Here is an 11620-nt window from a genome sequence, read left to right as displayed (position 1 = left end):
AGAAAAAAGTTCGAGTTATCGAGGGTAAACTATATAGAACATGATCTAAATGGAAAATTGCTTCGCTAGACTGGAGGTTCGAGTTATAGAGCATAGAGGGTTGACTCAGGGTTGAGGGTTCGAGTTACCGGGAGTGCGACTGTATAAAACGGGAATTTACTCTGATCTAAGTTAGGAGCAATGGGCTCCTGCCTAAGTGAGAACAAAACTTGAGATTTCTGTCCTTAGGCGAGATACCGAGCCCCGGGTACCGAGCATCCTGAAACTAGCCTCCTAAAAATAGTGGAGTTGGAGGTTTGCGAGGGGGCGGGGATGGGAGATGACGGATGGGGGTGTCTCCCTACCCCTGCTTCCAGGAGCCTAACTTCCATTAAAGTAACTTCCATTCGTGTGCCGCCAGCGCGTGACTTGCCAGTGTCGTAGACGTAATAAATCAAAAGCCTGTTGTCACTTGTGACTCAGGCTAGCCATCCCCCAAATGGAGAGCTTCGGCAGGCTAAAAATACCCGGTCGTTGTTTCTCTTGAAACTTGAGTCGTACCAAATGATTACGAAATGAGACGGCATTTATGGCATAAAAAACTTCTGTATATTAAATATTAAAAGAATGCCTTCGACTCTTGAAAACAAAAACGAAGCTCGTGCTAGCTTTGCCGGTAAACATTCCCTTTATCGGATAAAATTTTAGGTAGATTCACAGCAGATCGAAGATATATAATTGTAGTCCTGGGAAAATCCAACTTCCAGTAACTTTCCCGTTTTGTTAGTGCGCAATATTACGAAGAATTTGATTGGTAATTGGTCTATTGGTGTCTTATTGTCCCAGCGGAATCCCAGCGGAGTTACATTATAAGAGGAATCCTGATTGGTCAAATGCACGTGGCTATTGCATGAATCTGTTGAATCCTGACGAAATAGCCGCCAAATATGGCGGCTGGGAAATTACATACACAAAAGGTTTAACACTTGTGAAACGGTCATTTAAACTGCGCGCATCAGTCTAGGATATTATTTTAGAAGCTGGTTACAATTTAAAAAAGGTAAGACATTTTAGATTTTATTTTATTTTTTTTCCTCAAATAAGGCTGTTTATCGATGATCGACATGTCAAACTGGTCAAACCAGTCGCCACGATAGGTCTTAGAACGAAGAACCAGTTGTTAAGCTTTGCATTGGACCGTGGTTCGAACGGTTGGTGCAAGCTCATCAACTGTGAATTCCTTTTCTTTATTGGGGAAAATTTAGGTAAAATTTTGATGTGATGCGAACTTGTAAGTTTTTAAAAGCTTAGTTTCGTGGATGTTAACCTCCTTCGGCTCTGATCTGTCGCCATCTCTAGCCAATGCACTGTTTAGCTGGGAAAAATGTAGTTTTTGTACTGTGCACTAAGCTTATAAGCTGTGCACCATTATTCTGTGGTTGCTGGAATTGCAGGTTTAGCTTAATATATCTTGGCTATTCGTTATTAAACTGAGACGATTCGCATCTCGCATTATGCAACGGTGGTCGCTTGAATGTTGCACAATAGGTGAACTGACCATAATAGAAATGTAGTCCAAATAAGTTAAAGTTTTGGAAAATTCCCTTGAGAACTTGCGTTTTAGCTTAGAATTTAGAAAAGTTCTTTAAAATCTAGGTTAAATATGATTATATTGCTACAAGTTGAAGTTGTTCTGTGGCAGGCATTAAAGCCCAGAAGCAAGAAACAACAATAAGCTAAACGAACAAAATATTGTTTTGGCCAACATGCATTTGTTTGGGAGAGCATGTTAGAAACCTTGACGTGCCATGTAATGGCCACTAAGTGCTTCTGTGTAATCAGGCTGCTATGTCTTTCTAATTGTACTAAGTGAGATAACATAAGTGGCCTTTACATTTTCATCCTGGTCTGTTTAACCCTCTGACCCTGCAAGTTTTTCTGAAGAATGCCATTTGAAACTAGCTAAGCTGTTTTGTGGTCACTGTTAGGCCATAGAGATTAAAAGCTGCCATGAATATTGCTTATAAGTCCTGCACTAGGCTACAATGAGGGACCCAAGTGTTGAGACACTTTAATAAAATGGCCCCTTTTTTAATAGTGGACATACTTATCTACTCCCCCAAAAATCGATGTTTTATTTTAGACCCTCTTTCACTATAAACAACATTGATTTGGGGATGGGGGGATTTACAATATTTAAATAGAATGAAATAATAAATGAATGAAATTATTGTTAAAAGCACCAGTTTTAGTCAAGTTTGTCAACTACTTTTGTTGCTGATTGTGTTTGGTGGTCATTTGCCAAAGTTTACAAACTTCCTTTATCAGCTAGGGTTAATGGTCTTTCTAAAGTCAAATTGAGATGAACATTTGCAAGAAATATTATTTATGCTCTGTATTTAAGACAATATTCCTCTTCTTACCCCTGGTTGTCCTGGTGTGAACCGCTGGGCATCCTAATTCCATTGTGATTTAGGCATGATGATTGGCCAGCCATTTTGATAAGACAAGTGGGATCTTATTTGAACTTATTGGTACAGACTGTTCCATGAGAAAACGAACGTTTATTGAAATTATCATTTACGGACTTGTACTGAACATGACGTTAAAGTGACTCTAATGCTTTAACGTAAATGAAAAGCTTCTTTCAAAAAAATAGTACTTATCTTTGAGTCTATTTTTTTGTGCCCCATATGAGGCGGCAACGTAAACTTTATGCGGCATTTTTTCGCAAATTGCAGAAGTCCCGCAAGGCCATGCTGTAGAGTAAACCCTGTTATATGCAGGCTTTTACTTTACCGGTAATCGATGTGGTTGGCGGTATAACCCTTACACCAAGCGTGTTTTTTTTTATTTTTAATTTTTAATGGCGACCAATATTTTATGTCCGGTGACCATTTTATAATGTAATAGGTCGCCATTGAAAAAAATTGTGTTTGGAGCACTGCTCTTTTCTTGATCACCAACCTGGCCAACATGACATTATGTGCAAACCAGCAATATTCCCAGTAGAACTACCGTGTGTGGAAATCTAGAGACCAAGCATAAAGTACGGTCACTCCCGTTCTGGCACGTAACTTGAAAGAGAGACAAACACCTACAAATTACACAAACTTTTATGCTTTGCCCTGTAGGGCATAAGACTAGCATTTCTGTCATTGCATTTGAGTGCAATTGCAGTACAGGTATCTTGTTGCGGAGACTTATTGATTTTATTTTATTTTAAGAAAGTCTTATCAACCATATCCCAACAAATTATAACGATAACTTCAGTTTAATACTTTGCTGCCAAATTGAGGAATGCATGTAAAAAGGCCCTAAGTGACTTTGATCAACATCAAGTTCTCCCTTTAATTAATGGGCATGTTTAAGGTTACGGGAAAGAGTGGCTAGTTTTTAATACATTTTTGTCATGTTCTTCCTTTTAGTTGCTGCTACTACTGCATTGATAAATCATGGGGCTTGGTCGTCAGGATACCGCGCCCGCCTTAGAGCTGCTTAACTGCATGAATAGTGAAAGACTCAGAGGCTCCAAGCCTAACACTCCTTCTGTACCCTCATCACCTCTCACGCTGATTGAGAAAATCCACCAAAAGATTGCTGCAAATGAAAAATTCTTTAGCCTGGAATTCTTTCCACCAAGAACGCCAAATGGAGCAGTGAACTTGATTGCCAAGTTTGATCGCATTGCTATGGGTTGTCCATTGTTCTGTGATGTGACATGGCATCCTGCAGGAGATCCTGGTGGTGATAAGGAGACCAGTTCAATAACAATAGCAAGTGCAGCTCTTAATTACTGTGGCCTTGAGACAATGCTACACATTACCTGCGCAAACACAGTGAAAGCTACAGTGACAAAGCATTTGATGAAGGCCAAATCTCTTGGAATCAGGAATGTCCTTGCCCTCCGTGGTGGTACGAGTGTATTACTTGTTTTATAAGTAAAGCCTGAATTAGTGAGGGCTCTTGTCAAAATGTTGAAGTACATGTAGGTCATTAAACTTGGGAGGATGTTCAAAACTTTGTACGGATTATTGAAGCAATTAATGCTGAAAAACCCTTAAGGCGTAAGGTACCCCATTGTTTTGGGAGCGCACATGATATATTAACACTTTTTTGTTTAATTCATTCCGGGTTACCTTACATGGTCAAATAGACACCCTCTCTCAAATAAACGCCTCTTGTCCACTTATGAATGCCCCCAACACTTTTTTAAGTTTGCATTAGACAGTCCTTTCTAGTAAATGCCCCCTGTTTAAGGCTGTGCTCTAGGGAAAATTGAAAGGAGCGCAACTGTGCTCTAAATGAACTGTAAAATCTAGGGTGCCCAGCATATGACTGTATAAAAAAATAAGATTTTCTAGTCGCCTAAGAGCAAAAGTAAGCCGCCAGGGGCCAGCAGGCTCTGCTAGAGCACAGCCCTGCCGTCAAATAAATGTTGCACATGACAGCTGCTCCAAAATACTACGAAATAAAGCAAAATCCATTCAATTTATTCAGTTTCTTGCAACAATAAATTATTATTGTGTTAATGTGCATTGCATCTCCTTCAATGTCAAGTTCAAAGCAAAGGATTCTGACATTTCATTTATGTGTGTATTAATAAAATTAATGGACTAGATATTCTACTGTGAATATTATGTGCAAAAAAGCATATACTGCAAATATTTAAGAGTTTTGTTGCATTTGTGAGAATATACACTAAGATTTCAAGTAGCTGGGTAAATACAACAAGAAGGCGGGGAATCAAATGGCTAGGGATTTCTTTTGGTTTTATTTTTTCTATTTTCCTATGAAAGTAGCCGGGGACCACGCTCATAGTGGCCACGGGAAATCCCCCCCCCCCCACCCCCTTTTGCTCATAATGATAGCCCTGATAAACATTTCTCTTTTGTAAATGCATCTTATCCATAAAATTTCTTCCCCCATCTGCCTCGCTGAATTTAACTAGAAACCCTGGGTGTCTATAAGATTATTTAGGTTACGTACATTATAAAATGTGTGGTGACAAAGTGGTATAGGTCTTGTGCCAGTGCTGTTCCTCGGGTCATGGATTGACATTCTGGTTTTAAAGTTTTCTTCTTTTTTTAAATTTCCATGTTCCGTTCCAGATCCTCCCCATGGTGATGAGTGGCAGGCATTAGATGATGGTCTGGCCTATGGTACAGACATGGTTAATCACATACGACAAGAATTTGGTGAAACTTTTACCATATGTGTTGCTGGTAAGTAACATGTAAGTTAAAAGGAGAAGGGAATTAATTTTTAACCCTAGAATGTTTTTTTGCTTATTATTTACAACTTGTATTTCAGGTTACCCCAATGGCCATCCAGATTGCTCCAGCTATGAGGAGGATATACAGCATCTAAAGGAGAAAGTTGATGCTGGGGCAGATTTTATCATCACTCAGCTGTTCTTTGAAAACAAGACATTTTTCAAATTTTTAAAAGATTGCAGAGCAGCTGGTATCACTGTACCAATCATCCCTGGCATTATGCCTATTCAGGTGAGTATTGTTTCCTATGATATCACATGTATACATATACATGTATCTTGATTTAAAGAGAGCTGACAAGTAAACTGTAGTCCAAGCTTACTAAATACCAGCATCAGTATCACTGAGGGGCATTTTATTGAGAGGTTCCTGTTTTTATCCTTTCCTTTGTAGGGTTATGCTTCATTACGCCATCTTGTCAAACTGTCGAGGTTAGAAGTTCCACAATGGATTGTTGATGCCATTGAACCAATTAAGGATGATGATGAGGCCATTCGTAAATATGGTGTTCAGCTAGGAATTGAAATGGCAAGGGAACTGTTAGCATGTGAAGATGTTCCTGGGTTGCACTTTTATACCCTGAATCGTGAAGTTGCCACAAAAGAGATTCTCACTGCCCTAGACTTATGGTGCCAAGACCCTGCAGCAAGCAGACCATTGCCATGGAAACTGTCAGCAAACAAGAAAAGGCTTTGTGAAGATGTGCGACCCATCTTTTGGGCATCACGGCCAAAGAGTTATATGTACCGCACATCAGATTGGGATGAATTTCCCAATGGGAGATGGGGAAACTCTTCATCACCATCATTTGGTGATCTAACTGACCATCACTTATTCTACTTGAAAAGTAGAACAAAAAAAGAGGACTTGCTGAAAATGTGGGGACAGGAGCTTACCTGCATGGAAGATGTGTTTGAAGTGTTCAAATGTTATATCTCTGGAGAAAACAACAAAGCTGGTGTGAAGGTAATCAATTAATCATTATTAATTCTACTTCACAGGGTGCAAAGATTTAAGTCAGTTTTACAGCTTGCTATTCGGGCAAGCTGTAGCTAGCATGTACTAGCCCACAAGTCATTTCAACTAGCCTCAATTAGACCTTTTTTGATTAGCAGGATTGACTACAATCTGTAATATTTTTTCTCTAATTTGAATTTCCCCAAAAAACAGCACTTGCCTGTCAGGCAAGTTAAGAACAAAAATCACTAGCCCGATAGCAAAATCCACTAGCCCAGGGCTATCAGACATGACTTTCTTTGCACGCTGACTTCATCTTGTATCTTGTGGTAAAGCTTGTTTGAAGAATCTCATGGGTTCTCATCGCGAAAAATTTTATTAATTTAATTGATTACTGGTTAAACTGGAGCTCCATTTTAAGCCTAAGTTTTTGTAGAGCGTATTCACTCATGTAGACAGCTAATTCATTCAAACAAAAGAAAGTTTTTACATGACAAAAGAGTTAAATGTTGGTACACCAACATGGCCACCGTTTCATTGTTTTGGAACACCAATATGGCCACCGTGACGTCATGTGAATACGCTCTATATTTCAGGCTTATTTTTTTCTTATGCAGGTGAAATCCCTTCCTTGGAATGAAGACACTATAGCTGCAGAAACATCATTAATTCAGGAAAACCTTGTGTTTTTGAACAGTAAAGGAATCCTAACAATCAACAGTCAGCCTCACGTCAATGGTGCACCTTCCACTGATTCTACGCATGGCTGGGGAGGCAGTGGAGGATATATTTACCAGAAAGTAAGCAAACAAAAAACAACAACAAATTCCTCCCCAACAGTTTTCACAGTCAGTCCTAATGTTACCACAAAATAGCAATGCATCACTGCATTTTCATTGTCAAATTATACATTAATGAAAGAACAGCTTTGAATAGCTACTATAAATAACAAAAGTCAATGCACGCAGCATTATTCTAGTTCCTATCATGAATCAGCAACACACACTCTGCCTTTTGTACTGCACTCCTTATTTTCAACACTCTTCACCCCACACCCTTTCATTTTCCAACTTATGTGAAAGAGTGTAATGTCTGTAATATGTACATGTTTTCAAGGAAATGGTGACCCTTTGCAATGTTGTCTCACCCAGAATTGCTTTTATTCTGTGGCAGGCATATCTAGAGTTCTTCACCTGCAGAGAAGTTGTTGATATTCTCCTTGAAGTGTTGAAGGAATATCCCCAAGTCAATTATCATGTAGTGAACAGGGAGGTAAGATATGCCATCCAGTGTTCTTCTTTTTATGTAGGTTTTTCTTTCAGCATCATTTATAAGGTAATAAGAGAAGTATGTTGATCGATGTTCTGCACATGTACATGTAACTTTGAGCATGAGATATGTATGTTCTTCTAGAGAAAATTGGCAGGTTAGAGAAATAAAAGAGGTCAAGTTACTGTTTAACCCTTCAAGCCTCCAGACTGATCTCCTTGAAGACTGTGCTCTTAGGACAATAATTAATAGGAGCCCAGTGCGCTGAACCTGTAAAATGTAGGGTGCCCAGCTTATGAAATAACTAAGATTTTTTAGTTAACTGATAGCAAAAGTTAATGGGTGCCAGGGGCCACCAGCCGCCTGCTAGAGCACACTCCTCAGTACTTAAATTTTCTTAAGGAAAAGATCAAAGTATTTTCTCATAATTTGGTGATAATTTTATGAATTTCAGAACCTTTTCTCTTGTTGCTGTATGGATTTTTTAGGAGAAAATTGATGTTAGTCACTATTGGGACTCAGAGAGTCAATTTGTTTTAAAACCATTTTCTGGGGAGGGGCATTCTGCTGCAGATAAAGTTGTTAGCAAGTTCAAATGCAACATAACTTTATGTCATGTGTCTTGTGGGAATTATTTGAGTGAAGTTAGCCTCCATCGCAGGTGCTAGCAAGTATTATGGGCAAAAGAAAGAAAGGTCAGTTTCAAAGTCTATCTTTTCATTTCTAGGGTTCAGTAAATGTAACAAATGCCGACAAGTTTTCACCTATTGCCGTCACATGGGGTGTCTTCCCTGGAAAGGAAATTGCTCAGCCTACCGTTGTTGATCCTATCAGCTTTGAGTCCTGGAAGGTATGTAGTCTGTATTGGCTGGTTGCTTTTCTTTTGAGTGTTGTGGTTGCTTTGGTTTCTGTGCTGCAATGATAGCTAATGATAGTGATGGCAAAAAATTCTTATGTCGCTACAGTTCATTTATAGCTTTCTTCTTCACCAAGTTTTAGGAAAAATGACTTGATTCTAGTTTCAAATAGTTAAGACTGTTCACTGTCCCGTATTTTTTGGTTGGAAGATCCTAGATAACAATGGTGTGTGAGAACAAAGATATAAAACTCAAAAACTCAAGCAAATATTAATGAGTGTTTGTACTTATCTGTATCACTACATCGAACTCGATCCTTTTCACCCGTCAGTAATATACTCTGCTCCCTCTGCTTCCTTTTCTTCCTATGGTGGAACTGTTACAAATAGAGTGGGAATATATGTCACAAACGGCCGCTTTTTTGGATTCAGAGGACGAAGTATTATCTTTGAGTTTTCACTCAGGAATATACAGAAATGGAAGAGGAGCGATAGTTATCGTTTTCTGACAAAACGAAATAGGAAAAGGAATTTAAAGATCATCTTGCTAATAAGAACCTTCGTGAAAAAAGGTGAAAAAAGACAACAACGATGACAAGAACGGTTTGAAAAATATAACTGGAACACATCTATTTTACACTTGCGAAATCCAGCAGCTAAAAGTAAAGAAGGATTTAAGACATTTTAAACTCTCACTAAAAGGCAAGGAGAACGGTAAAATCCGACGAATCCAACAAACAGGTTTAGAAATCACGCAAACACCTCCAGGCAAGAGCAAGAAGTGAAGAAGATATCAGACAACGAGTCTAGTAATTCCGTCGAAGGAAGTGACTGCCAGCTTGACCTTGTTGTTGTACATTGCAGTACTGGCAACTCCTCAGGGACCAAAACTATCCGAGGAAGACACGGTACCAGTTGTACAGTTACCACGCCAATCTCGTTTTGGACGTAATATTGGGACATGTCATTTGTAGCCATGAACTGCTGGCCTTTCTTAGAGGCTTGCAAACCATTAATACCAGTTAGTCCAAGGGGAGCTATCGGAAAATAAAATAAAATAAAATAAAAAAGCAGGTAGCCCCTCCTCGTTGTGTGCAGATTTCCTGATGACCCCCCCCCCCCTCTGACTGTCTTGAGTTCGACGTGACCCACCCCTCATTCTTGCCAGCCCACCCACTACCATAAATAATGAATGGTCCCTTACTGAAAAATTGGGTAACTTTGAGCATTCTACACATAGTTGGGTTTGTGTAGTTGAAACTCCTTGGAATCAAATCATTTCATCTTCGCTTTTGTTTGTGTTTCATTCAGGACGAGGCATTCGATCTTTGGCAGCAGCAGTGGGGCCGGCTTTACCCGGATGGTTCAGCATCAAAACTCGTCATAGACAGCATTTATAAAAATTACTATCTGGTCAACCTTGTGGACAATGACTTTATCAAGGGAAATTGCCTGTGGGAAGCTCTAGAGAATACAGTGCGTTGGCGAGAGTTGCAACAAAACAACCGTGCAAGCGATCATAAACAACAAGAAGCTGTACAATAAAATTCACAATATTTGAAACCTGGAAGAATATGGATATCAGTGGTTCTGGTGAACAAATGCAGTTTCGGTGTAAAGGAAAGTCAGAAAAATGTGACGCTACATGTTGATGAACGTGAAAGTAAAAGATGCCGGCAATGTGTGATTATAATGTACGATCCTCAAGAGGGATATTAACATGGAAATTGTACTGATCTCGCTAAAAGAAGATAACTGATTTTTATTGGTTGAGTAGTTTATAAATGTCTACAGTCCAACGTAACATGTACATGGCATTTATTTAGACTTGCCAAACTCTGTTGATAACCGTCAGTAATTTATACAAACACAACTTGCGCGAGTCCAAATTTTAACTTAAGAGAAATATATCTATTGAAACTTTCTGTCAGAAAAATAGAAAAAAGGTACGAAAAACTATTTATTTATCGGTCTTTAAAACTAACAGAGGTGGAAAAACGCAACACATTTCCAAGTGATCAACACCCGGAGTCTTCATGTTTCTGTAAAGTTGAATTTCGGTCTACGAGTTCTTGCAGTTTTTCGTCGGGGAGACAAAAGGTACTGCTTCTATTGAATTCTTGGCCCGCGAATACAGATATCTCTCCTCGCTCCTGGCCGCTAGTTTTCTGTTGTCATTTCATGGCTAAATTTAAATTTAAACGCGGCCTTAGCAAGGTATTCGCGTGAATATTCTTTCGAAACAAATTTCAAATTTGATGTGTTTGGTGCCTCTTCAGGGACCACCAGCCTTTTAAATCGCCTGTGGACTCTGGGTGTGAGGTCTAGATAAACCACACACAAGTCGCAATTTGTCGATTCTCTCTCACGGAAAGCTAGCGGTCGAAATGTTGGCTCCTGAATCTTTTAACGGAGTCTTGTCGTTTTTCGCCGATGATTTGTGAATATAAAATTATATTTTTAATGTCATTTGAATGATACCCGTGGGTGAAAATTAATGAAACATTGTGTACATTTTTTTACGGTATCGGGGAACCTAGAACGTTGGGACTTAAATTAAAACGTCCTTATCGAAGATATATATTGGCGTATTCTTGTACAGTTCTTTGGGTAGTTAATTATGTGACGGAGAGGTCCCTCCAAGAAGGTTTTAAATTTACCGGCGCGGGGTCGGGCGTGGTGGCCTTCCTCCGTCGTAGATTTATCCCAGGCTAAACTTGATATATTTGAAACCAAGATAGCCGCCCAACCTACCACTCAACTATAATCAACGGTCACTTGGTCCCTAAATCGTAGGAACTGATTACTATTTAAGCGGACACATTTTTGCAAGGTCCTTCGACCTTTTTCTTATCCTTCTCACTTCTTTACATGAGTTGCTTTGTTAAGAGGTATGATATATAGTACATATATTAAAACGGACCTTCGAAAAAGGGCGCGCCAGGGTAGCCTGCATGACAGGCGCTTTATGAGCCAAGCGGGGCGAACGCGATATTTCGCGCGGAGCGCGAGACGAGGGAAAGAGAAAATTTTTTTTCTCATTTCCCTCGTCTCGCGCAAATTGCACTCGCGCAAATTGCACTCGCTCAATAACAATTTCTAAAATAAGACCCGTTGGTGAAGGTTGAGCCAGTGACGTCACTTCCATGAAAAAGCCTATTGTAACGTATATTAATTAAACTTGATAACACTAAACTACAGTCAAACCTCACTCCTTAGTGCGGACAACTAACCGGCAAGACAGAGTTGCAAGTGCCTGAATTAGGGACGGACCATTCGAAAA

The 11620-nt window shown here is 39.4% G+C and overlaps 1 protein-coding gene across 1 annotated transcript; it reads left to right on the top strand.

The window, feature by feature from the left end:
• Positions 1 to 3396: 3396 nt before the first annotated feature.
• On the top strand, positions 3397 to 10916 carry LOC140945201 (methylenetetrahydrofolate reductase (NADPH)-like). The gene is made up of 8 exons (XM_073394255.1): positions 3397 to 3894; positions 5091 to 5204; positions 5293 to 5486; positions 5649 to 6221; positions 6830 to 7012; positions 7386 to 7484; positions 8209 to 8331; positions 9649 to 10916. The coding sequence occupies exons 1-8, from the start codon at positions 3435 to 3437 to the stop codon at positions 9880 to 9882; spliced, it is 1980 nt and encodes a 659-aa protein (XP_073250356.1). The 5' UTR covers positions 3397 to 3434; the 3' UTR covers positions 9883 to 10916.
• The last annotated feature ends 704 nt before the right edge of the window (positions 10917 to 11620 follow it).

The sequence above is a fragment of the Porites lutea genome, chromosome 1 (genome assembly GCF_958299795.1).
Source record: "Porites lutea chromosome 1, jaPorLute2.1, whole genome shotgun sequence".
In the NCBI taxonomy this organism is placed as follows: domain Eukaryota; kingdom Metazoa; phylum Cnidaria; class Anthozoa; order Scleractinia; family Poritidae; genus Porites; species Porites lutea.
Note: the sequence above shows the minus strand (reverse complement) of the source record. Positions and strands in the feature narration are given on the sequence as shown.

Bases quoted from the DNA above. Each gene is read 5' to 3' on its own strand.
- LOC140945201 (XM_073394255.1), top strand. From the start codon at position 3,435: ATGGGGCTTGGTCGTCAGGATACCGCGCCCGCCTTAGAGCTGCTTAAC. The intron at 3,895-5,090 runs GTACGAGTGTAT...GTTCCGTTCCAG, and splicing joins TGTCCTTGCCCTCCGTGGTG to ATCCTCCCCATGGTGATGAG. The intron at 5,205-5,292 runs GTAAGTAACATG...CTTGTATTTCAG, and splicing joins TTTTACCATATGTGTTGCTG to GTTACCCCAATGGCCATCCA.